The sequence below is a fragment of the Pyrgilauda ruficollis genome, unplaced genomic scaffold (genome assembly GCF_017590135.1).
Source record: "Pyrgilauda ruficollis isolate IOZ18807 unplaced genomic scaffold, ASM1759013v1 scaffold189, whole genome shotgun sequence".
NCBI classification, from domain to species: domain Eukaryota; kingdom Metazoa; phylum Chordata; class Aves; order Passeriformes; family Passeridae; genus Pyrgilauda; species Pyrgilauda ruficollis.
In genome coordinates, this window is record NW_024517984.1 from 475,508 (window position 1) to 500,489 (window position 24,982).

Genomic DNA, 24,982 nt, shown 5'->3' on the forward strand with positions numbered 1-24,982 from the left:
AACTGATTCTGTGGATGCATCCCAGCCCACATCCCCCCATGCAAAAGAGGTGCCAATGACCATTATCGTAGTAATGACTTTATTTCCAAATTCACTTTTACGGCAACAGTGTAAACCAGTTGTTAAACACACGATACACTATGGACACCCACAGACAGAAGCTAAGCTAGAATGATACACTGAGATCAAACCTTCCCTCCCCTCCCCGGCGCAGCGCGGGGGGCACGGGGCTGCCAACACCACACAGGCTGGCACCGACCTTGGCTAACACGCAGAATCTTTTGGAGTGCAGAAATACGATTTTTTTTCTTTTTTTCTTTTGAAATCAGTGCCGGTTTTAACCCTTTTCAGACCCAAGATGTGTGTGGAGTAAAGGAAAAGCCGGGGGTCAGGCTGTCCGGCTGCTCGCCGGACCCTCGGGCGTGGGTCTGAACGCGGGGTTGGGGCAGGGGACGTGGCTCGGGCTGCTGGAGGGGACAGCGGGTGACCTGGTGGATGTAAAGGGCTGTCCTGGCACCCCACAGCCCCCGGGGGGGGACCACAGCCAGGGCTGAGGACACTCAGAGTAGGAAGGGGCTGCTCACTGGAGCTCGGTGCACACCAAGGCCATCCCAGCCCTGGGTGCTGGTGTCCCTCAGGGGCTGCACGGAGGGGACAGGAGTGGCACAGGACGGGCCAGCTCAGCTACCCCGTCCTGCAGCCCAGAAGGGGTAAGGAGGTGATGCTTTGAGGGTTCTCCCAACTTGCTCGTTCTACAAAGGACAAAAAGCAGGCGGCTCCTACAGCGCTACGGAGTCAGGGACGGAGCACAGAGTCTTACAATCATGGAGTCAAGTGAACGGAGCGAGTGACAAGCTGGACACGATGGTGCTGCTGGACCAGCCTCTCCCCAGCAATAAAGCAGCTCCTGGGGCTGCACAGAGAAGGGTTGGACCCTCCCAGACCATCTCCATCCACAGCCAGGCCTGCGGCAGCCCAGCCCTGCAGAGGGACAGGGGTGACAGCGGGTTCACAGCTCCCACAGGTCCTGTCCGGGGAGGAATTGCTGCTCTGCCCAGGAACAGCTGCTCTGGCAGCCTCGGTGGCACCCAGCCACCACCCCAAGGACAACCAGGGGGCCCTGACCCCCCGCCAGCCCTGTTGGACCAGGACTGCAGCCCTGGCTGGGAAAGCACGGCTTTCCCTGCAGCACAGCCCGGGGTGCAGGGGCTGCGGCCCCACCGGGACCCCTCTGCCCTCCCACCTCCAGCTGAACCCCCAGAGCTCGGCTGGGGCCCCTGGGGGAGACCGGGCAGGAGGACACACACAGCTGCACTGGTGGCATCTCGGCCTCTTTGGTTGTAGAGGGAAGGGGCAGGCAGGGACATCCACGGGACCCCCTCGTGCTCCCCAGGGAGCCACAGGAACAAAAACAGCCAAAGCAATAACTGGACTGGCTCCTGTCCCCGAGCGGTGCTGGGGCGGTCAGTGCTGTGGGAGGGGTGAGATGCTGCCAACTCACACCGGGGAGCGCCCGGAAAGGGGGTTCAGTGCCGGGGAGCAGCCGCGGGCCCCGGGCTGGGGGAGCTGCTGCTGCCTCCCCCGCGTCCTGCCGGGGTCTCACCGCTGCCACCGGCACAGCAGAGCCATGGAGCTGCCACCTCCGCCATCGCTGAGCTGACCTTGCAGGGAAAGAAAAAGAACAACCCAAAAATGTCACAAGCTGCACCCAAAGCCAGGAGCCATCCCAGCCCTGGAGCTGTGAGTGCCCCTCCTCCGAGCTCCCCCGGCAGACATGCGGTGCCGGGCTCCTCCTGCGGCACCGGGGCCGGCCGAGCTCCCCGGGCCCCCGGCTGGGCTGCGGCGGAGCCGGCGCGGGGCAGCTCAAAACTACTTACAGCATTTATTTTTTTTTTTTTTTAAACACATGCTCGTTTATGAAAACAATCACCCTGGCACGGTCCAAGCATATACAGACAAATCTACTCTACGACACGAGGGGCTGCCAAAGGAATGGGGAAAAGCCTCTACTCATCCACTCAGCGGTTCCAGCACAGCCACGGAGAGGGGAACGGCCCGTCCGGGGCCCCTCGGAGCGGGCACCCGGCGTCGCCAGAACTCCAGCTGCCGGAGCTGAGAGCGGGTTAGGGGGTACCTGGCCGTTATCTTCATACACATCTCGGCTTTCGGAAATAAAAACAAAAAAAAGTTTCTTCCAAATCAGCAGGCAAATTTAACGCGGGGAAGGAGGGAGGGAGGGATGGAGGGAGGGCACCTCCCCGCAGCCCTGGCTGCGCACCCAGCCCGGCCAGCGGCAGGACACGAGCTGGGCGAGGTCACAGCCCCTTCCCGGGAGGGCCACCCGCTGCCCTGTGCTGGTGCGGGGTGCTCGGGTCAGCGTCGTGCTGTGGCCGCCCCTCGGGCCCCCTCCCCGCCTCGCCCCGGCAGGGCTGGGACAGCGAGGGGGAGCGCGGGGACGGGACGGGCTGTGCGCTCCGAGGAGCAGGGGGAGAGGAGGTTTTGTACCTCATAGTGTCACTGATTTTGAAGTCCTGGAGCTAGAGCTGAATGAACAGTAAAAGCAGGTTAAATCATTAACCAGTTAGGGACGGGGAAGCAGCTGTAAAAGGAACAGAGGAAGAAGGCCAGATTATTATTTTTCTTTCTTTTCTTTGTCGTTTCCTTTCCTTGTCTTCTCTCCTGGTGGCCGCCGCGCCGCGATCACAAGCCCTGCTTGGCCAGCGAGGCGGACACCTCGTCGGCTAGCGTGGCCAGCTGGGGGGAGTCCACCAGGTTGATGCTGCCGGTGGAGGAGACGTTGCTAAGGCGGCGCGGGGAGGCATCTCCGGAGATGGTGGGGGACTTGTAGACGATTTCGGCGCCGTGGTCGGTCTTGGCTTTGGCGTTCTCGCGGAAGGTCAGCTTGTGAGTCTCAATCTGTGAAGGAGAGGATGGAGGTCAGGGGCATGGCCAGGGGACAGAGGGACCTGCCAGGTGTCTGCTGAGAGGGGGGAGCGGAGCTCAGAGCAGTGACCCGGTGTCCCCAGTGCCCCTGGCCTGGGCACGCCCCAGGCACCAGAGGGGACAGCAGGACCTGAGCATCTGGATGCTGCCAAATCCTCTCCAGGCGAGGGGTCCTGGGTCCCAGAAGGCAGAGGGCATAACCTGGGCTGCTCCCACTCCCCTGGCAGAGATTATGGGGGCACACGGCACGTGAAGCTTCCCCTTAGCCCACGGAGCTGCTCCCAGGAGCCAGACCCCTCTCCCGGTGAACTGGATCTGCTTTGCTACTTACAGGTGCCCTCCCCAGCCGAGTGTAAGGCTGGGGGCTGGCTCTCCGTGGGGGTGAGTGGCTCCAGCACCAGGGCCTGGAGCCCAGCGGGGTCTGGGCTCGGGGTCCAGGTCTTGTCTTCCTTGCCTTTCTCTCTCTACAGGTGAAGAAACCCACCCAGGGCAGTGGGGGGCAAAAAATGCATCAGCAACAAAAACCATGATCCAAGAAATGTCAGCCAGAAGGAAAAAGACAAAAAATATAGAAAAGGAATGGAAAACTGGGGAGAAAAAGATCTGAAAAACAGGGCCATTCACTGACTCATAGAAAGAAGAGTGGCTGCCTTTGGAGCCAGGGAGGAAAACTCTCCAGGAACAGCACGGGAGAGCACAGGGACTTGGGCAGAGCATGGAGCACCCAGGCAGACCCGGCACAGGAACCAGAGCTCAGCCTAAAGAGCTGTGGGCTGTGAGTGCCAATGTGGATCTGTCTGTCACAGAGCAAGGAGGGGGCTTGGGGACAAGGGAGAGGGGCAGCAGAGCTGCAGCTGGACTCAGATACACCCAGAACCTCCTCCAGGCTGAGAGGGGCAGCCACCAGGCTGGAAGGCTGAGATGGTGATGCCACTGCTGAGTCAAAGCCTTGCAGAGAAACTCCCCTGCAAAGGGCAAGGTCTTCAAACTATGGCCCAGTGAACGTGCCAGGATGTGAGAGAGCCATCACTGGAATCACAAAACCGGTGGCAAAAGGCTCAGTGAAGCACAGGGGAGGCTGATGCACGGCAGAGAGAAGGGTAAGGAAGTCAAGCGGTCCCACAGTCAGAGGCCAGCTGGAGGTGAGAGCTGGAGCTGCACAGAGAACACGTGGCCAAGAACAAAGTGCCAAAATACAGGAGCTGAAACAGAACCTTCCCCTCCCATTGAGACAAAAGTGCTGCAAAAGCAAGCAAGATAAAACCCGCTCTTCCCTGGGGAAGCTGAGCCCCGCGTGTCGCCAGGCTGGAGCCTCAGCTCTGTGCTTAGCTGATGTCCTCACCTCCCTGGCTGCTGGGGACTTGGTGGCCTTGCAGCCCAGCTGTGGGGCTGTTTTATCTGGACAAGCCTCACTGAAGTCACCATCAAAGCCTTGGTGGGAACAGCTCAGCCCCAGCTCACTTCCCTGACCCGAGTGCTTTTGTCTTTCCATTTAAATCCCCCACACACTCCCCTCCCTTCACAGAGCCCTCGGTCAGGAAGGAGAAATCACCTTCTGAAGGGCCACTTTGCTGCAAAGTCACCTGCTCTAAATAAAGCTGAGCCTTTAATGCTCCACTTTCACTGGGGATCCAACACCTCTGCACTCCCCAGCTGCCAGCTCGGTGTCACAGCCTGGCACCTGCTGATGGTGACACTTTGTGGGGAGAGCTTGAGACACAAAAAACTTCAGCAGAGGCAGCAGGAAGAGCAGGAAACCACAGCAGAGGCCATCATGGCTCGTGCTCACTCAGGGGGCCACAGGCCAGGAGGGACAGAGACATCCTGGCAGCGGTGTCACCTCTCTGTCCCCTGTCCCCACAGCAGCACCCGCCCGTCCCCAGGCCCCTTTACCTTTTTATTGCCTCCTCCAGGGACGTGGCTGATGTTATCTAGGGACCCGATTTTCGACTGCACCTTATCTTTGAAGTCCAGTTTCTCAGATTTCACCTCCACCTGGCCACCACCTGCGGGAGAAGAGCGAGAGGAGGCTCAGGAGCTGGGAACAGCAACCAGCGCTGCAGGGCTCCCTGGGCTGCTCCAGCCACTGCCTCCCCTCACCCCCTGCCCCCTCCACACCCCCTGGGCCTGGCGGGTACCTGGTTTGTGATGGATGTTGCCCAGGGAACCACATTTGGATGTCACATGGCTCAGGTCGACTGGCTTGTAAACGATTTGCACCTGCCCGTAGGAGAGAGGAGAGGGGGATGAGCTGGAGGCCAGCAGGGGCAGCTGGGGAGGGGGAGCACAACACACAGCAGCACCTGGGCTGGACTGGAGGGAAAGGACAGCTCCGAGCCCAGGAGGATTAATGACACCAAAGAAACTGCCATCAGAAATGGGAGATCATTAATGCCCGTGTGCAGGAGCCTCTTAACATGTCAGCATGCACGAGATCACCTCTCCACAGAGCGGGGAGTAGAGGCAATTTTAAAGTGCTCGAGTGAGAGAGAAAGTGGAGTGGTAATTAATTTAAGATTTGCATACACATCATCCAAAAGGAGGAGATATACCAGAGAGAAAAACGTAAAAAATAAATACCTTTTCTGGTGTAAAACATAAAGCTTATGTCCACAAAAACTGAAAGAACAGAAATGATCAATGTGCACAGAACTTTCAAAAGAGTGACCAAAATATGCATTTCTGAAAAATGCTGTAACGGAAATAAGGGTTAAAAATAAAAAATAAATTAAAAAAAAAAAGCAAAGCAAAATCTAAATATCTGGCGTTCACATCATAGAAATTAAAATGGCAATTATAAAGTATTGAACCACAACAGCATTTTGTGACATTTAAGCCCTGTTTTGATGTGCTTTGCCCACGATGTCTCTGAAGGTGGGCTCCAGCAATCCCAGGGATCCCCCCCTGTCCCCGTGGGGCCGGTGGCCTCGTGGCACGGACACCGGGGACACAGGACACACAGGGACAGCAGGGCTGGGCAGCAGCACACAGCAGGGAGCAGCCTGGCAGCAGGCACACACACGGCAGGAGCAGGAGACAAGGGGCACAGAACATCCCCAGAACCCCACGGGATACCCTGGAGCCTGCTCTGGGATCCCAGCGGCCACAGGGGCTCAGCTGGGCTGGGTTAGGGGGGCTGTGCAGGAGAAATGGCATCATCCACACCTCCAGGCTGGCTCTGGGACAGCCTGGACTTTTCCCGGGGAGCATCTGCTGCTCTCCGTGTCTCCCCAGGCACCGCCGCAGGTGTGATGCTCTCAGCAGCCCCAGAAGGATGTGGCAGCAGCAAGGGAGCTGTGCAGAGGAGCTGACTCCTCCCAGCAGCCCCAGAGCAGCACCAAGGATCCACTGCAGCCTCTGCTCCCCACCTCAGCACCCGGGGCTCACCCAAAAGTCCCAGTGCATCCTTCAGTCCGCAGCTTGGCCCCAACGCGCTCAGAGATTGTCACAGCCCTGAGAGACAAACCCTCACCCCACCCCGGAGCCAGGAAAAGGAGGAACAGCCCCAGGCACAGAGCCCTGCTGACCTGCCTTGTCTCTGCTGCTCACACAGACCAAGAGGCACGTTTGACAGGAGACAGAGAGGGAGAAAAGCAACCCCTCAGGGTCTGGGGGCACACCGTGGACACAGACGTGGAGACAGCGTAGGGAAAAGTCACATCTTTAATGCACCTGGGCAGGAGAGGAGCTGGATTTGGTTGGAAAGCAGGAAACAGACCCAAAAAGGGCAGCTGGTGCCTTTCTAATCCCAGCTGTGACCCCGAAGGGTCTCCCAGCAATTCAGGCACCACTGAGACCTGAGTCCTCTCGTTTCCACAACAAGCAGACAGCAATTGGAACTTTCTGCTCTCATTCCCAGTCCCTTTTGTGACTCTGTCATCCCCTCCCATCCTGCTGGGGAGCAGAGGAGGATCCTCCCCATTTCAGCAAGAAAGGAGAAGGGGAACAGAGTTTTTTGCCTGGGGAAGCAGTGCCAGAGACCTGGGGATCCCACCCCTCAGCATCAGCAGTGCCAAGGCCAACTCCTGCCTAAGGCAGCCCTGCTCAGAGCATCCACAGGCTCCAAAATCCAGGCACCAACCCCTCTGCAAGCAGGGATGGTGGGCAGGGGGTGCTGCTGCCATGGGGTTTGGGTCCCAAAGGCCACTGGAGCCCTGGGGTCTCTTGTTGCCCCCTCCCAAGGGAGCCCCAGGCCCAGCCCAGCCCCAGAGCTGCTGCAGCCAGGCAGAGCCCATGGGGTTTCCAGTGCTGGCAGGGCCTGGGGAGGGATCACAACCCCCAGGTGAAAATTCAGCTAATTCTTAAGCCAGTGCAGCTGCAAAGCCCACGGGGTGAGCTCTGTGGAGGAAGGGACCAGCTCATCACCAGCCACAGCACAGGGGATTTGTGGCCACCACCAGCTCCTGGGCAGCCCAGGCAGAGCAGGACCCCGGAGTGAGGAACAGGAGCAGCCATGGAACTGCTTCACAGGGTCTGAGCTCTGCAGAGCAGCTCCTCTGGCCTGTGAGTGACTGCAGACTGACCAAACTGAAGCCAGAGGCTGCAGAGCCAGCTGTGTCCCCGTGTTCACCCGCCAAGCCTTGTGCAAGGCTCAGCTTCTCAGGGAGGGCGTCCACAGAGATCAAGGAAAATCCATGGGGAACATCTCAGAGCACCCCACAAGCCCCAGTGACACTGTCTGGGGTCCCAGGGATGTGCCTTCCTCGGCCCAGCATCTTTCCTGGACCCAAACTGCCTCCAGCTGTAAATCCACCAACCTCTGTGGAGTTTCTCCAGGTTTCTGGCACAGTAACTGAAAGCTGAGTCTGGTATTTATGTGGGAACAGCTGGAAATGCCAGTGTTCAAATCAATTAGCTCAACAATACTTCAGGCTCAGCCCCCGTGGGCGCTGCTGGACACATTCATTAGCAAGGAGAAACTTAATATTTGCATGGATCATACTTGCCTGATGGGAACGGGCACGTTCATATGTTGGGCAGGATGATGTCCAATTTAGCAGCACATTGAGCAATGAGGACTGGGTCTGCTCATAAATCTACCCATCTCCTGCATCACCCTGTGCCAGGGGCCCCATCCCACAGCCCAGGAGGCTTTCAGCCTTCCAGGCAGTGCAGAGCCCTGGAGTTACTGGGAGGTTTGGTTACAGATGTGATTTGGACACGGGGCAGTTAGTTCTGTCCATGGCCGGCATGTCCAGGACTCGTTAAGGGATCATTTTTGGGTTAAGGGGGTTAAATGACAGCACGTCCCCAATGGCTATGTGACAGCAGCGTGGCTGCAGATAGCATTGGTGATTAGTGTAACAACATGCCACTAAAATCAGGATTATTACAGTGCATTCAAAGTGTGAAGGTACTCACACTGCCTCCGCCCGGGATGTGTTTGATATTATCCTTTGAGCCACACTTGGATTGAACGCTGCTAAAGTCCAGCTTCTTATTAATTATCTGCACCTTTGGTAGCCAGAAAAGAGCGTGAGAAACAACATGACCATCTGCAGCTTGACCATGTGTTACAGCCCTAAAACCAGGAACCTGCCTTCCAGTGCTAGCAGTAAAAAGGAAAATCTCTGGCTTGCTGCACAGATTTGTCTGTTCCTGGGCAGGAAAGGGAAGGTGGAGGTGGGCAGGTTCTAGCTCGAGACTGGAGAGGCCTGGGGAGTGCTGCAGCCCTGGGTCCCAGGCCACAAACACCAGGCAAAAAGCCAGCTCAGCCTGGATCCTTCCACGGAACAGAACAGGGAACTCACTGGGCAGCACAGTGCAAAAGCCACTGGGAGGCAGGGCTGAGGCTCCACCAGGGCTCAGAGACTCAGCTCCTGCAGAGCCAGTGGAATGAGGAGGGATGGAGCTGAGAGAAAAATGCCTGCCCAGCTCCAGCTCCCTGCCAGTCCCCATCTGGGCCAGGCACACCTTGGGCAAACAGTGCCACTGGCCAGGCTGGGCAGCAGGAGCTGTGTGTCCAGCACTGGGAGAGGACACCCAGCTCTGCACTGCACAGGGCCCACGCTCCCTCCACAGCTGCCAAGAGAAAGAAAACACTGCCAGGGCTGCAGCCCCAGGACAGGGATGCAGCATCACCCCAGGGATGCAGCACCACCCCAGGGATGCAGCCCAATCCCAGGGATGCAACCCCAGCCCAGGGATGCAGCCCCAGCCCAGGGATGCAGCCCCAGGCCAGGGATGCAGCCCCAGCCCAGGAATGCAGCCCCAGCTCAGGGATGCAGCCCCATCCCAGGGATGCAGCCCCAGCCCAGGGATGCAGCCCAATCCCAGTGCTGTGGCACATTCCTAAGGAGCCCCTGGTGGGTGGGAGTGGGGCTGGGAAGGGCTGGGGCCACACGGGAGCCACTGCCAGCCAGAGCCTGCAGCCCCAAAGCCCTCCCTGCACGCTGACCTCTGCTCACAAAGCTGCTTCCACTCAGGGCTGTTTCCCCCCTGGCTGTGGAGGGAGCTGCCCTGGAGCCACCTCAGGCACCCGAGCAGCTCTTCCAGACAACCCCAGGGTGAAGACAATCCCTGCTCCTTCCCCACACACCCTGGAGTGCCTTTACAACCCCCCCAGTGCCAACGCAGGTGAGAGCCCACAGGTCTGAGCCTGTGACAGGGACCACGAGAGCCCCCAGCAGTGTCACCTCCCCGGGCACAGACACTCCTGGTGGCACCATCCCCAGAGCTGAGTGCTCCATGCCAGCACTCCAGCTCTGCCAGGAGAGCTCCCTGCAGTGCCCTGGCTCTGCAGCACCAGAAGCACCACGGCTGGCCTGTGCCTCCAGCAGGATTTTCGGAGCTGACATCAAGCCATGCCACAGACCAGGACCCAGCTGTGCCATTCCAGGCTGTGCCAGAGCAACCGTGGGTGATGCAGCCACAGCAGAAGTGCTCAGACCATGCAGGAGCACAGGCAGAGCCGTGGCCTGGCTGCTCCTGGCGTGTGCCCCGTGCTCCCTGGCTTGCCCAGGCTGGGGGTCTGCAATCTGCACCGAGAGCAGGCTCCAAACCCATTTCTGAGCAGCCTAAAATCAAATGTCTGGGATCAGCCCCTTCTGCTCCAGCTGCAACCACTCTGCTGGGAGCAGAATCCCCAGCAGAGCATCCAGCCATTCTCCCCTGCAAAGAGCAAGGAACTGTCCCACATTCAGCTGTTCTTACTCTTTCAGCAACAACAAACAGAGAAGCAGAGAGGGGAAAAAACAACTTGTAAAAGCTGGATTTAAAAAAAAAAAAAAAAAAAACAAGCAAATAATTTAACTATTTTCCAGTAAACAAGGGTTCCTTCTAAAATCCCCGGAGAACAGGGTTTGTGGGGGTGGGAAGAAAAACCCATGTGTTGTGCTAAGTGGGCAGGAGGGCTGAGCCCCCCCAAAAAGGACACTGTGCTCATGTGCTGCTGTCTCATGACCAAGAGCCCTGCCCAGGCTCCAGAGCCCCCCTGGATGGTGGCACAAAGCCAGTGAATCGCCAGCCACGGTGGAAAATGCCTGGAAAGGCCACGGAGAAGCAGGCTGCCATTTCACAGGATGCAGAGGAGCCAGCTCAAAGCCTCCCCCCCACGGCAAAGGGGAACATTCAGAGCCACCGAGGCACCTGCTCACACAAAATGTCATGCACAGCACTCAGGGAACGTTTGTTATGGCTCTGCAAGGTCTGCAGCCAGGCAGTGTCACCCCCAAGACAGGCAGTGCCACCCCCAGGACAGGCAGTGCCACCCCAGGACAGGCAGTGTCACACCCAGGACAGGCAGTGTCACTCCCAGGACAGGCAGTGCCACCCCCAAGACAGGCAGTGCCACCCCCAGGACAGGCAGTGTCACCCCCAGGACAGGCAGTGCCACCCCCAGGACAGGCAGTGTCCCCTGCCAGGCTTGCAGAATTTAACCCAAGACCCTCATTCCCAAGCACCTGGAGCCCAGAGGTCACTCTGCTGGTGAAAGAACTTTTCTGGGAGTGCAAAGTGTTTGAAGGGATAGAAGTGCCACCAGTTCTGGCTGTGCCACCCTGCACTGTGTAGCCAGACAGCACCTGGTGGCACAACACAACCCAAAACCTCGCCAACAGAGCTGGATCCAAAATCCCAGTGTCTGGAAGATGTGGGGTCCGAGCCTGAGACCCTCAGGAGGAGGAGAGAGGACTGGAAGGACTGCTCCAGGCACAGGGTGGGATTCAGAAAAACACAGCCCTGCCCCTGCCACCCCTCAGGACTGCAGCTCACAACCTGGGCACCACCAGGGAGTGTCAATCCCACAGGAGACCCTGGCCAGGAGCTCTCCATGGGACAGCTGAGCTGCACTAAGCCAGGCCGGGAATTCCAGGCCCAGCATCCGAGCCAGAACCTCGCGGAGCCAGGCTGGAGCGCTGCCCCGCCGCAGGGAGCCCCCGGCAGCCCGCTGGAGGGGACGCAGAGCCCGCGTTTACCTTGCCACCTCCGGGCTGGTGCTTCAGGTTGTCGGTGGAGCCGATTTTGGATTTGACGTTCTTCAGGTCGGGCATGGGCGCGGCCGCCGGCTGCACGCGGGTCTTGGCGGAGGCGGGAGATTTCGGGGGGGTGCGAACCACTGCCACCTTCTTGGGCTCCCTGGCTGGTGGGGTGGGCAGAGAGGGGGTGCGGGAACGGCTGCCCGGAGTCCCGGGGGAGCCGGGGCTGCTGTAACCGCTTCTGTCTCCGGACTTGGGCTGCTCACCTGCAGTTTGCACACAGGACAGCCCCCGGTCAGCAGCACCCCCCCGCTGCCCGTGGGGGCTGCTCTGCCTCGTCCCAGAGCCCACCCGACAGCCCAGTGCAGGGGGAGGGCGGTGGCCGCGCTTTCTTCTACTCCATTTTGAAGGAAAAACTTGTGATTTAAAGGCGGTTTCCTAATATCCCAGAAGGAAGATGGTCTCCACTGGCTGGATGGTCAGTAAGACTCCCCACCCGAGCGTGGCGCGATGAATTACGGACAAAAGACACTCAGAACCACTTTTCTATTAGGAATTTGGAAGCACTTTCACAAAAATATTTCCTGTAATTAACTAAGGCTGATCGCTGAGCAGCTTAGCACTGTCCCCACTTTGAAAAGGAAATGAAAGAAGAAAAGAAGACCCTTAAACATCACCTTTCTCAGTCTTTGCTGCTGCAGGAGGTGGCTTTTTCTGCTCCTTTCTGCCTGTTTAGTGAATGAGAAAGATGCTTAAACATAATAAAGCTGGAAAATTAATTGATTTAAGGTTTTATGCAGCTCTGGTTAAGTATGAAATATATGTATACATCCAGTGAAATGCACCATTTTAATGGAAATTCACAATGCCTGATGCTTTCTGGGGTTTTCTTCTCTGAGCATAATGGGCTAATCTCCATTCCTGCAATCGAAGAATTGATCCTCTTGCCCCTGCTCTTTGTGAATATCACCAGAGAGAAAACGAGCAGATGGATTAAAAAAAAATGGAGCTGCCTAAATCTTCCAAATTTGAGGAAATCCCACAGGATAAAGGAACTGGCCTCTGCTACACACTGGAGACTGCACGAACGCAGGCACTGAGCAGCACCTGGAAGGGCTGGGCTCAGGGGGAACGGGTGCCAGGACAGGGCTGGGCTCGGTCACTATCCCCAGCAGCACCACCCAGCCACCAGCACACGCTGCCACCGTCACCTACCGGAGCTGGGAGGGGTCTTGGGGGTCGTGGGGGTCTTGGCAGGGATGCGGGTGGCGTTGGTGGAGTTCCTCTGCGCCTGCCCCGCGCGCGCCGCGCCCGTCTTGGAGCCACCCCTCGCCTCGGGGCCCTGGTGACACACAGGGACGTCAGGGACAGGCTGCCACCCCTGAGAGTCAGGGACAAGCTGCCACCCTCCCTTAGACTTAGGGACAGGCTGCCACCCCTCAGAGCACAGTCAGGGACAGCCTGTCACCCCTCCCTCAGTCAGGGACAGGCTGACACCCCTGAGAGTCAGGGACAGGCTGCCACCCCTCCCTCAGAGCCAGGGACAGGCTGCCACCCCTCCCTTAGACTTAGGGACAGGCTGTCACCCCTCAGAGCACAGTCAGGGACAGGCTGCCACCTCTCAGAGTTAGGGACAGCCTGTCACCCCTCACTCAGTCAGGGACAGGCTGACACCCCTGAGAGTCAGGGACAGGCTGCCACCCCTCCCTCAGTCAGGGACAGGCTGCCACCCCTCACTCAAGCGTTAGGGACAGGCTGCCACCCCTCAGAGCACTCAGGGACAGGCTGCCACCCCTCAATCCAACAGGGACAGGCTGTCACCCCTTGGAGTCAGGGACAGGCTGCCACCCCTCCCTCAGTCAGGGACAGGCTGCCACCCCTCACTCAGAGCCAGGGACAGGCTGCCACCCTTCCCTCAGAGTTAGGGACAGGCTGCCACCCCTCCCTCAGAGTTAGGGACAGGCTGCCACCCCTCACTCAGAGCAGTAAGACCCTCCCACTTTTCCCTGGGATTCCCCCCACCTGGAATGTGCCTGTTCACACCCCGTGTCCCACCTCCACAGGCAGGGCACAGGAAAGGCTGTGACCTGTCCCAGGTGAGCCCTTGGCTTCAGCCACGCCATGCCCCGCACCCTCACGCCTGGCTCAGCCACACCTCAGCTCTCTGCATTTCATCCTTTGGCTTCCCCTGCTCTGCCAAAATTTTGTACAGGAGATAAATTCTGTATTCATGTATGTCACGCGTGTAATGTAATGTCTGTACGTAAAAATACAACACCTGTGACTGGCACAGAGAAGGATCCCTGGCAGTGCCCAAGGCCAGGCTGGGCAGGGCTGGGAGCAGCCTGTGACACTGGGAGGTGACCCTGCCATGGCAGGGGGGGCACTTTAAGCCCGTTTCTGACCCAAACCATGCCAGGATTTTGTGGTTCCGTGTGACCTGCGCTCCCTGTGCTCTCCCTCACCGTGGGCCTGAATGCCACCAAGGGAAAAAGCTCCGAGGTTCTGTTCCCCCTGCAGGCTCAGCCACGGCTGTGCTGCCACAGCTGCAGCCCTGGCACGGCTCAAACTGCCCCGTGAGACACACACTGAGCTGCCAAACAAGGAAAGGGCACGAGGGGGTCACACCTGCAGCAAGGAGCCCTTTGTGCTGGGTGCCCCCCAGAACCAAGCCTGGCATCACCAGGGCAGGCAGCACATCCCCTCTCTCCAGGGACAGGGCAGGACCTGCAGCAGCCAGGAACACCAGAAACACCTCCAGGTGCTGCCCTGGCCTCTCTCCCAGCCCAGTCCCTTACCTTGGCTGCTGTTTCCTGCACTCCTGAGCTGGCAGGCCGGGGGGTGGCAGGACAGGCTCGTTTGGAGGCACTGGCAGGGCTGCAGGGGGCTGCGTGCCCCGGGGGGGGCACGGAGCCAGGGGGTTTGGCAGGGCAAGGTGAGGATTTCTTGGGCGCGAAATGAAATAAGGTGGGAACAAAAACAAAAGGAAATCAGCACGGGAGGGAAATAAAATGGGAGCAGAGATATTAAATAGGATTAGAAGGTGCAATGCAGGGTGTGAGGTAGGGACTGCCAGGGCTGTACATAGAGAAATAACCAATTTCAGTGTTAGAAAATAATTCTATTCCTCATTTTTAACTCTTCACCCACTGCATTTCCCCTCAGCTTGTCCATTATCCCACTCAGGCACTAACCAGGAAAATGGCCAGCTGAGCTAAACCTCCTTCAAACTGCCAGTGTGACAGATATTGTTTAGCTCCTGGGATTTACCCACTATTAAACTCTGTTCCTCACCCAGAACACGACCCAGCATCTGTTCTGGGGGGTGTCCTGTGCAAGCCAGGAGCTGGATTTGATGATTCTTGTGGATCCCTTCCAACTCAGGATATTCTATGATCTGCAAGGCCTAGATTATTTAATTTAATGTTTTAATTACATGTTTTGCTCTTTGCACTTGTCCCCAGTGCAGTTTTGAGTCTGCCCCAAGGTCAGCTGCTGCTTTTCAGTCCTGGGCTGATAAAATGCTTTCTCCAACCTCCCACCCAACCCCATGAGCCACGTGCTGGATTTAGATTTGGACCATTTCCTCATCCTCAAAGAACCCATGGATTGCACCATCCAAACCCAGAGGAGGGAAAAAAAAAATAAAAACACTCTCGAAAACAAATGGAAAAATGGAACATAATGGGAAGGTTTCAGCAGGGCAGGAGAGGAGCCAGGAACACGGACAGGTGTCACCCCTGGTTTTGGTTTTTAGCTTACCTTGGGTTTCTTTTCATCAGCTTCAGTCCCTTCCTTGTCAACACGACCTGACAGATGGAAACACACAGTTACACCTCTTGGGCCTGGTCATAAACCCCAGAGATGACAGCACACTGCTGGGGGTGTTCCCTGTTGGGTTGAAGGCTCTCCCTTCAACCCAACACCGTTCTCAGAAATGTGACAAAGTCACCACCTCTTGCAGAAATCCTTCCACCACCCCACAAACACATTCCTTCTGTGCCAGCAGATGACCCTGTGTTAGTCAGCCCTGGGAGCAGACACACCAGGAGGTTTGTGAGATTCCCACCCAGCTCCTGCAGGATCCATCCAGTTCAGCACTGAAAGTTCCCTTCAGCCCTACACAGGAGTCTCTGAAACACCCACTTGTTCCAGCAATGATATAAATAGAGACCCAGACTGAAGGAAGCCCCAGTCCAGCAGCACTGTGGTCTCATTTAGGGGCTCCTTCAGCTGGTGCTGCAGAGCACTTTCATCCCTGGCTGTTGTTAATTCCCTTCTCTCCTGACAGGCTGCTCCCTGCCTCCCAGCACAGTGCCCCTTCCACCTGGGTCAGTCTAATTAGTAGATTAGAAATGGGGAGGAGATAAAGTTTGCACTCCAAGGCACTCATAACAAAGCCCTTTTCCCCCCATCTTCAACTAATTGGGAGGAGAAGCTGCTGGTATTCCCCCAGTGCTGGGAAACTTGTCCTGGGGGATCAGCCCTTTCCTGGAGACATGGATGGTGCTGTTAACCCAGCCCTGACCCCTCCCAAATTCAGCTGAACTGCACACTGGAGCAAGGCTGGAGCCAAGCAGCCACTTTGAAGGGAAAGACCATTAAAAAATTCAACTTCTCCCACTGAATCAGAAGCTGGCTGGCTCTGGGCAGTGCCTCCCCACCCTGCTGTGGTTCCAGGCTCCAGCGCAAGCCATGCCAGTGCCCTGCAGCACACGAGTGAAGCTTCCCCCTGCTGATCCCACGGGGAACAACCAGAAATGTGTTATGAGCTTTGGCCCCAGTGGGAAAAGCTCCATCAACAATTTCTGTGTGAGCCCCGCAGCAGAGCCACAAGCCCAGCAGCATTCCCAGGCTGACGGGAGCAGCCGAGGCAGCCCTTGCAGCGTGGAGCTGGGGGAAAAGGCAGAGCTTCCCCCAGGACCTGCCCTGGAGAGCCAGGGCTGAGGTACAGCACGGTGAGATGTGTCCTGCTGCCCTGGCTCCTTGGCACAGCTCGCAGCACCAGCTGCCTTCAGCCACTTTCAGGACATTCCTGAACCCAGGAGAGGTGGAAAACACAAAGGAAAGGTCTGAGGGGTGCTGGAGCATTCAGTGGTGAACTCAAAGCTGCCCTGCCAGCCCCACACACTGTTTAGATGCCTCCAGACAGCTCCTGCTGAGCCCCCAGAGCCAGCACTGGGCTGGCACACCCAGGGACACCCCATCCAGAGCTGGGATGGCAGCAGGATGCTTTGGAAGAGCAATGGACATGCCTGGCAGTGGGAAAGGTCCTGCTGGCTGCAGGCTGTGCCTCCAGCAGCAGTCAGTAGTGGATATTTAAGGGGAAAGTACAAGAAACAGGATCAGCGTGGGGGCTTTTCCATGGTTAGACCTGCCCTCCTTGCCTTTTTCCTCCTCCCTCCTCTTTAGGAAAGCCAATTCCAAGAGTTATTGGACCAGGCATGCAAACCAGTGGCTCCAGTGTCCTGCTGGAACAAGCTGCACACGCCAGGTGAGCCCCACTCCACCATGCCAGAGCCACGTCCAGCTCCTCATCTTCTCAGGGAAGGTGCCAGGTGGGAGTTCAGGCACTCACCCAACAGATCCAAGGAAATCAAAACAAAAAGGTGAAAAAAAGCATGATTAGGGACACGCCAGCACCATGCAAGGCACGCAGGACGGCAGCACAAGGGTGTGTCAATCCAGGCCAGGATTGAGAAAAGAGGGAAGGGCAGGGAGGGAGCAGCAGAGCCCTGGATCAGTCAGAGCACGGTCCAGGCCATCTCCAAGCAGCAGGAGCCGAGGTGGCAGCAAGCTGCAGCGTGGATCAGGCAGCCTTGTCAGGGCAGCAGCTGCAGCACACACCTTTGAGCTGAGGGACACGAGTGGCCTTGTCTGCAGCCAGCCCAGCCGGCTTCCTCCTGGGCCGGCGGGCCCCTGCCGCCAGCACAGCCTCGCCCAGAGCAGCATCGTCATCCTTCACACCATCTTCTGCCTCTGCAGGGAGTCTGGCTGCTTCTAGCACGGGCTCAGAATCTTCTCCCTGCCCAGGCTCAGCCTCTTTTTGGGGGACACTTGCAGAAGGCTCTGACGGGGTGGTGTCTGGGCCTCCTTCTCCCCCCGGCAGCTCTCGCTTCTCCTCTTGGTCCTCTCCTGCTTTGTGTGACTCAGCTTCCACCAGAAGTGCCTCTCCTGGGGTGTCTCTGAGGACACCTTTGGACTTGTTTTCTCCATCATTTTCTTCAGGAGTCTCCTGGGCAGCTGCTGGACACGAGCCCTTTTCAGGCCCCACAGAAGCACGCTGATCCACGAGGGAAGGCAAGGCCTGCTCAGGAGTTCCATCAACATCCCAGCCCTCATCCCCGGAACCTTCCTTGCTCGTGGCTCTGGCACACAAAGGAGACGATGGTCCATCTTTGTGGTCAGCTGTGCCTCCTGCTGCTGCCAGGCCCAGCTCTGGCTCTGCACTGATGCCTCCTCTGCCCGCCTGGTGCCACGGCTCCCTGCCGCCTCCGGAGCCTTGGTACATCTCCAGGGGGATTGGGATGGTGACCTCGATCCTGGTGGGAGCTGCTGCTGGAGCCTTGGTTTCACGGGACAGAGGTGGCTGCTGAGGCCCCAGCCCCTGCTCTGGGGGCTGGCTGGCACTTTTTACTGCCTCTCCCACACGCTCCTGAGGGCCAGGCTGGAGCTTCGGAGAGCTCGGCTCGCCTGGAGTTGAGGTGGTGGGGTGTGAAGCATGGGCAAGAAATTAGCACAGGCATGTCAAACATCACGGAAAGTGAGAGATTCAGCATTTCTACTGGCAACCCAGAGATAAAAGTAAGTCCCACCCCGCCCCACTGAGCAGAGAGCTGGCTCCTGCAGTGGCTTTTGCCTTTAGAGAGCTCTGATCCCCACGGGAATCAGGAACAGCGCCTGGGATCAGATTCCTGCCTGGACCCAGCTCAGAGGTGCTGGGTTCACCCTGCCCTCCTTGAGCTGGTTCAGCTGTAGGTGTTTCCAGAAGCCAGGAACATTCCCATTTTCCCTAACACCACCACTGCACCATCAGTTTGCTGGGCAGTGCCCACCTCTTCTTGCCCCAGGGGCCAGAGCCCTGTCCTCCTTCCTGACCTCCCAGAACCCCTGCTGGCCTTCCCTCCCCTGGGGCACACACAGCACTGGCTTCAGAGCTCAAACCACCTCTGATCTGCCCTTGGATCATTCCCACAGCCCAGGAGCTTGGGAAGGGCACTCCCATGTGTGCCAGAGCAGGGAAAGGACTGGGGAGAAGAACTGCAGCAGTTTGGGACTGTGCACCCCTGAGAGCTCCAGGGCTGCTGCTCTGCCATCACCTGGGCTGAGTGACATTTGAACCCCAGAACCTGAGGCCACAGACACAAAGATTTGTCTGTTTCTCTTTTCTTTTTTGGTGTGTGTGTGCGAGAGAGGGGATTCTGTTCTGTCACTGCTCTGTGCATGACACAGATCTTCACAATTCCACCCAACAACTGCTGCATGAAGCCAGGTCTTCCAACTGAGCTGGAGCTTTTCTGTTGGAAAACCCTTCAGCTGAAGGAAAGATGCCCTGAGCAATGGAGAATTCACCTGGGTACATTGCTTTAGAGTCAAGCAGCCCAGTAAGAATATTGCCTCTTGTATTATGAGCTGGTTCAGCTTCAAGAACTCTTTGGTCTCTCTGAGCACTGATCAGGTAAAGAGCCTAAATCAGAGCCCCGAGATCACAACTGTGGCTTTGGCAGATTAACAAACAAGACTAAAACAAGACAAGATGAAGCCAAAACTGAGTTGATCTTTCATCAGTGTCCTCCCCATTTGAAGAGAACATCACAGTTAAGTGAAACCACCACACAAGGACCTCGTATGTGACAGCTGAAAGATCCCAGGACAAGGCAGAAAGGGCTTAGTAAAAACCTGGTGAGAAACAGCACTAAAACCAGGGCAGAGAGAAGAGAGAATTTAACCCCCTCCACTGACAATCCTGATTTCTTTTTCATAAAGGAGCCACTGTTTCATGTTTAGAAGAGCTGACAGTCCAAAATCCACTGGCCAGGCAAGTAAAGGTTTTATTCTAATTGCAGGGAGCAGAGTGCACAGAATTGTGCTCATCTGTGTGTGGAAAGCAACAACAACCTGAATTCTGCCCTGAGCTGAGAAGGCAAAACCTATTTACTTTTGTAAAAGACATGGATGTCTAAATGCACTAATGGAGCCATGAAGAGGAAAGACACTGCTCAAGTGGAGGGATTTGTTATGTTTACTGCACGGGAAACTGCTTCACAAAATGGCTTTTGACTAAGATTTTAAGCAGCACACAGAATTAGTGTAGAAACGCCACAGGGAGTCTCAACCCCTAAGTCTGCCCCATGGAATCAAGCCAGCACTGGGAGCCTTGGGAAAACCAATTTTCCATCAAGTCTGAACTGAGGAGAGTCAAGAGAAACTTTCCAGGTAGCCAAATGGTCCCTGGATAATTTTCAGCCCATCCAAGCAGATAATGAATGCTGTGAGAACACGCGCTGCCCACCGTGTCTGCCCTCCTCACTCACATTCCCCAAGACTGGGATGAGGAGAAAAATCCCTTCATGCTGAAGTCAGGGTCTGAGTGAGTAGGTTTGAGTCCTGTTTTACTTTAGAAAGTCACAGTAATTACACAATTGGCTGGTTTCATGTGCGAGCACAGGGCCTACACTGCCTCTGCTCAATGTGAGCAGTTCCTCTGGCCCCAGCACATCCCAGCTCTGTCCACCAGCTTTTCCAGCCTGGAGAACACAGCTGGACAAACAAGCAGCTTGACTTTGGCCATCTGAGAGGGAAATCTGGTGTATGAGGAGCTGCAACTCCCTGAATTGAGTATGTTGGAACATCCCAAGCGTGTATGGCCCTCCTCTGCCAGGAACAGGGAGAGCTGCACGACTGCTGAGCAGGGCAGAGCATTTCCTCACAGAACTGAATTCCCAAGCCACCACCAACCAGTTGCACACGTGGGTAGCAACGACTGGTCCCAGTGACAGACAATTCACCCACCTTGAGTGGCATCTCCTGCAGCGTGGTCCTCCAGGTTGGGAGTGGCTCCTACGCCCGCCTCTTCAGCTGCTCCCAGGCCGGAGAAAGAAGGGGAAAAACATGATCAAAATAAGAGTTAAGTTTAAGCATGTGCCTGGAGAATGAATTTGCCTCCCTGCTGAGGCTGCCCAGCAGAATGAGCAGGATCTCTGCTGTGTCACAGCAGGGCAGCATCAGAAAGGAGATCTGCCCACAGCGATGATGGGTCTGGGTGGATCTGTTCAGCAGTGCCCTGCAGACCAGAGCAGTGTTTCACCAGCTTCCACATCCCAAATGGCAGGTTAGTACAAGCTCTTCCAGGCAGAAAACAGGCTGTTAAGGAGCAAGGAAACTTGTGGATGTATATCCTCTTCTACCCCCACCTGGCCTTTAATGGCCAGCAGCGCTCCCATGAATGTCTCTTACCTGAGCTCACCTTCTTGGTGTCTGTGACCAGCCTGTGAACCCTGCCAAGGCTGTGTGAGACCAGTAATTCCAAGCCTGATACAAATCTAGAGAAATCCTGAACTTCAGGACTACAGGTACATCAGAGAAGCATGGTTTTCTTCACAGTGATGATGGTTTGTCTCCACCAGCATTTTTTCAGTTTATTCTTTGACCACTTTCAAACTAGCTTCAACAATTATATTGGTATGCCACAGTTCTCCAGTCAAACTAAGACTTCTTTTGTTTTCCTCATTTTTTTTCCAAGCAGTTTAGGATACACTGGCTCCCTGGGACAGTCAGATCTTGCATCAGAGCCCCCGTGTTTCAGCCCAGGGCTCCACCAGCAGCTCAGGGACTGGATGCAGCACAGAAATTTCACTGCTGTGAGTTTGTTTCAGTGCTTGGCACTGGCAGAATCCCTTTTCTACTCGCTGCTTTTCTCAGGTCCTGCCTGATGCTTCCAGGGAAAGCCACTGGCTGTGGCACAGGGGACACGTCCTCGTTTCTGACACACAGACCTGCCCTCCCAGATCCTGCTCTCCCACGCACAGCACTGCCACAGTCACTCCCTGCTCTGCCTCTGGAAGGCCCCATCCTTCCCTGCAAAACCAGGCCCAGGTGCAGTGGCTGCCCACAGGGCGTTCAGGCTGAATTAGTCACTTCACTTCCTCTGCATTACCCTTAAAAGCACTGCTGCAGTGGCCTGGTTTTCACCTGCCACTCCAAAGAGCCCAAGTGCTGCAGGACAGGCACCCAGGGGCTGCTGGCACAGCAACAGCCTGGATCTGCAGGTAGGAGCCTGGAGGTGGGAGCCAAAGCCACCACAGAGACACCAGACAGAAGGATTGTCAGATGTGTAGCAGAGAAAGAGAGAAGAAAAGGCTGCGAGTTCCTCCCAGGATGGGGAAGGAAGAGGAGAGCTCTAAGTGAGGAATTGTCTGGAGAAGAAGGAAGCAGCACTGGGAGCAGTGTCCCTGTGAGAGGTTTCGTGCTGTTATCCCACAGCACCGACCAGTCCAGCTCTCTGCTCTGTCTGCAGCAAGAGATGAAGCTGCACCTTGGTCTCCCTCACCTGTGGTTCCTTCTGGGATCTCCCCGTGCTGCTCCACACCACCCTGATCCTCGTGGTCTCCTTCCTCCACTAAAGGTGCTGTGGCATCTGAAAAACAACACAGCTCTCACACAGCTGCTGAGAGGCAAAGCCCTCTGGAGGCCAGGATGTGCCTGAAGAACTTTCTGCTCAGAGAAGCACTCAGCTCCCTCCTCAAGCCAGGGGAGGGAACAGCTAACCATGACAAGGCAGAGCCAGAGCCACGGGGACACCACGAGCTGCCCCCTACCACAACGTGCTCCCTACACTTCTGAAAGCTTTGCCTTTTTTGTCCAAAAAAATCCAGCACTAAAAGCAGCCCCTGGTGCACAGCAATCCTGCGTGGAGACACGGCTGGTGTGGAGCAGGACAGAACAGCTCCCCTGGACCTGCACAAAACACCCCAGTGTGGCTGCATGGTGCTCTGGGACACAGGGACACCCAGCTCCACCTGCCACAGGGGTGGCTGCTCGTCCTGACAGTCCCACTCCAACTGGAGAGCAGGGTAACATTCCCCTCCTGCACCAGATGGGTTTTGTGTCCTGATTTCTTGAGGCACTTTCCCGACAATCGCTCAGCCCACGCTCAGCAGGACAGGGCTGGGACTGCTCAGCATCTCTGCCCAGCCTTCCTGCCTTTCAGAACAACCTTGCAAGCTAGAGCCTCTACCTCAAGTCTCCAAAGGCAGATTCTTGGGATTAAAGCAGCAAAAAGTGAAGGTAATTACAACAGTGAACAAGTCTCCAGACCGCTCTGGAATTAGAGTCTTTCTACCCACAAGGCATTCAGGACCTGGGGAGCACAGTGACACAAACCTGTGTCACTCAACCCAGGACTGCTCCCAGCTGCACTGCCAGGACCTTGCAGAGCCCCTGCACAGCCTGAAGGAAAAAAACCACAAGCAACTTCCTGAGCTGCAACGAACAATTCACCTTTCTTACTCTCCAGCCCACTCTGCACCTTTCAAGCTCATGATCTCCTCCTGCAGCACCGCAAACACCACTAGTGATGAGACTAACAAAGGGGTTTCTCCTCCTGAGAAGCCCACCAGGATGAGGTTTACCACGACCCCATCCATCACGGTTCCAAAGCAGAAAGTCAAAGAGCTCCCACCTTCCGTAGTTGGGGTGCTCTTAGCGTCAGATGTTTCAGAAACAGGCTCATCCGATCCATCATCGACTGGAATCTGAAGGGGATAGCCTGGAAAACATTCAAATACTTACAACCAGTCCTTGGCTATGAGCTGGGGCCTGGGGGTTACCAACTCTGATTGCCCAGATCCACAGCTGCAAGAAGCTGCAGCTGGAGAGCAAAAACCACCTGAGCTAAAAGCAAGCAAAGCGTGAAAATGCCAACCAAAAGCACCGGGGTGACCACCAAAAGGAACGAACAGAAACCCACCAGCAAAAGAAAAGCCCAGTGAACTGGACAGGCAGAAACAGCAAAGCATGGCACAAGCAGGCAAGGAGATCTCAGCAACGTAAGAAAAGATGTGCAGCTTCTGAGGCACTGTTGTCCTCTCCCTCCCAGAGCAGGCTGAGCACTCCCAGGACTGCAAACCAGCCCGAATTTGTGACTGGGGATGGTGCAGGACAACGTTCTGTGCCAAGAAACGGTGGCAAAAGTCTTCTGGAAGAGCAGGGCAAGAGGCACAAGTCTCCCCTCAGCAAGGGTGCGGGCAAATCAAATAATGAGAGCTGGAAAAAGTGAGTTGGAAAAGAAGAAGGGAAATCCCTGGGAGCTGTGATGTGTGAAACAAGCTCAGAGGAGCTGCTGGACCAGCATGGATGGAGGCTGTGGATCCCCTCCAGGACAGAGACCACCCATTTATCTGGTCAAAGAGGTGTCCAAAGCACTCAAGAAAAGGAAATTAAGATGATGTTTATATGGAGCACAGCCAGGAGTGAGTCCCACCAGGTTTGCTGGCAGTGCGGGTTTCCAAGCTCAGCTGTGGAGCACGGCGGGATGAGAAAGGAAAAGCTTCTGAAGAAATGCGGGTCTGAAACATGGTGAGGAAGACTCTAGCATGGCCCCCACTCCCAGAGCTCTCTGTTCAGCTGTCCCCAGCTCCCTGTGCAGGTGAGGAAAGCAGGCAGCAAGCAGCATCCTCGAGCTGTGACCCCAAATAAAAACAGTGCTGTGTTTCCTTAGCAAACTGAGGAGTGAACACAAACACACGCTTGCAAAGCTGCAGCAGTGGGACTGCCCCTAGCCTGGATACCAGGGGTTATTCTGCTCAGTGGACACTGAGACCCACAAGCAGCATTTTGCTATCACTGTGCATGTTGGAGCATCTTGAGGGCTCCCCGTGGTGCCCTGGCAGCAGCCAGCTGACCCACAGTGTCCTTCCAGGCCCTTTGCACCACCATGCTCTTCTCCCTCTCCCTCCTTAGCTCAGCACTGGCCCAGGCAGGTCCTTCACCACCTCCTGGACGTGCTCACCTGATGAGAAGTGTTTTTCCTGGCCAGGTGCGTGATCCTCCATCATGGTGGTGTCCTGAGGCTGCTCTGCCACCTCTCAGCAAAGGTACCTGAAAAGGAGAGTAAAAACTAACAGCCATTAGGCAAAACCTGGCACAACAGGAGCAAAGGGAAGGTCTGGCCATTCCTGCACAAGCAAAAGCACGTGCCAGTCACTGCATCCCTCACAACAAACACAGAGGCAACTCCTGCCAGCTGCATTCGAGTTCCAGGGGTATTTAAGGTGTGCCAAGCAAAATGACCACCCTAGTGCAGCCAGGACACTGCCCTGGCACAGCTCTGCCCCAGGAGGTCCCTGCGAGCAGCAGGCTAAGTGCTGACTGACTCCTGGTGCACGCTCCAGACCCTGCATTTCCCAGTTTAACCAGTCTCCCAAGAGGTGAATTTGCTGGTGAGGCGTGCTGCTGCTGTGGGAAGGGATCCTTCCATCCCTGTGGAGACACCCAGCAGGGATACACAGCCACAAGACACTCACCATCTTAAAAGCCATCCAAAAGTGACATATGGGGGGACACCAGGACTATCCAGAGATGGATTTGGGGCTCTTGGAGGAGAGGGTCTCGCTCAGCTGTGGCTG

At 56.4% G+C, this 24,982-nt stretch overlaps 1 protein-coding gene across 13 annotated transcripts in view; it reads right to left on the bottom strand.

Annotated features, from left to right (window-relative positions):
• Window positions 1-65: 65 nt before the first annotated feature.
• Window positions 66-24,982, bottom strand: part of MAPT (microtubule associated protein tau) — a 41,192-nt gene continuing 16,275 nt past the window's right edge. Inside the window, exons 2-15 of one of the 13 annotated variants that reach the window (XM_041465362.1) lie at window positions 24,367-24,455; window positions 23,038-23,124; window positions 21,907-21,993; window positions 20,370-20,435; window positions 17,205-18,050; window positions 15,120-15,166; window positions 14,156-14,302; window positions 12,573-12,699; window positions 12,035-12,085; window positions 11,358-11,521; window positions 8,305-8,397; window positions 5,082-5,163; window positions 4,837-4,949; window positions 66-2,916 (exon numbers count right to left, since the gene is read on the bottom strand). In XM_041465362.1, the coding sequence (XP_041321296.1) occupies window positions 2,701-2,916; window positions 4,837-4,949; window positions 5,082-5,163; window positions 8,305-8,397; window positions 11,358-11,521; window positions 12,035-12,085; window positions 12,573-12,699; window positions 14,156-14,302; window positions 15,120-15,166; window positions 17,205-18,050; window positions 20,370-20,435; window positions 21,907-21,993; window positions 23,038-23,124; window positions 24,367-24,412 (2,172 nt within the window). In that variant the 5' untranslated portion in view covers window positions 24,413-24,455 and the 3' untranslated portion in view covers window positions 66-2,700. Of the gene's footprint in view, window positions 2,917-4,836; window positions 4,950-5,081; window positions 5,164-8,304; window positions 8,398-11,357; window positions 11,624-12,034; window positions 12,086-12,572; window positions 12,700-14,155; window positions 14,303-15,119; window positions 15,167-17,204; window positions 18,051-20,369; window positions 20,436-21,906; window positions 21,994-23,037; window positions 23,125-24,366; window positions 24,456-24,982 lie in introns of all 13 variants that reach the window. The other 12 variants (XM_041465359.1, XM_041465361.1, XM_041465367.1 and 9 more) reach the window with 12 other exon arrangements.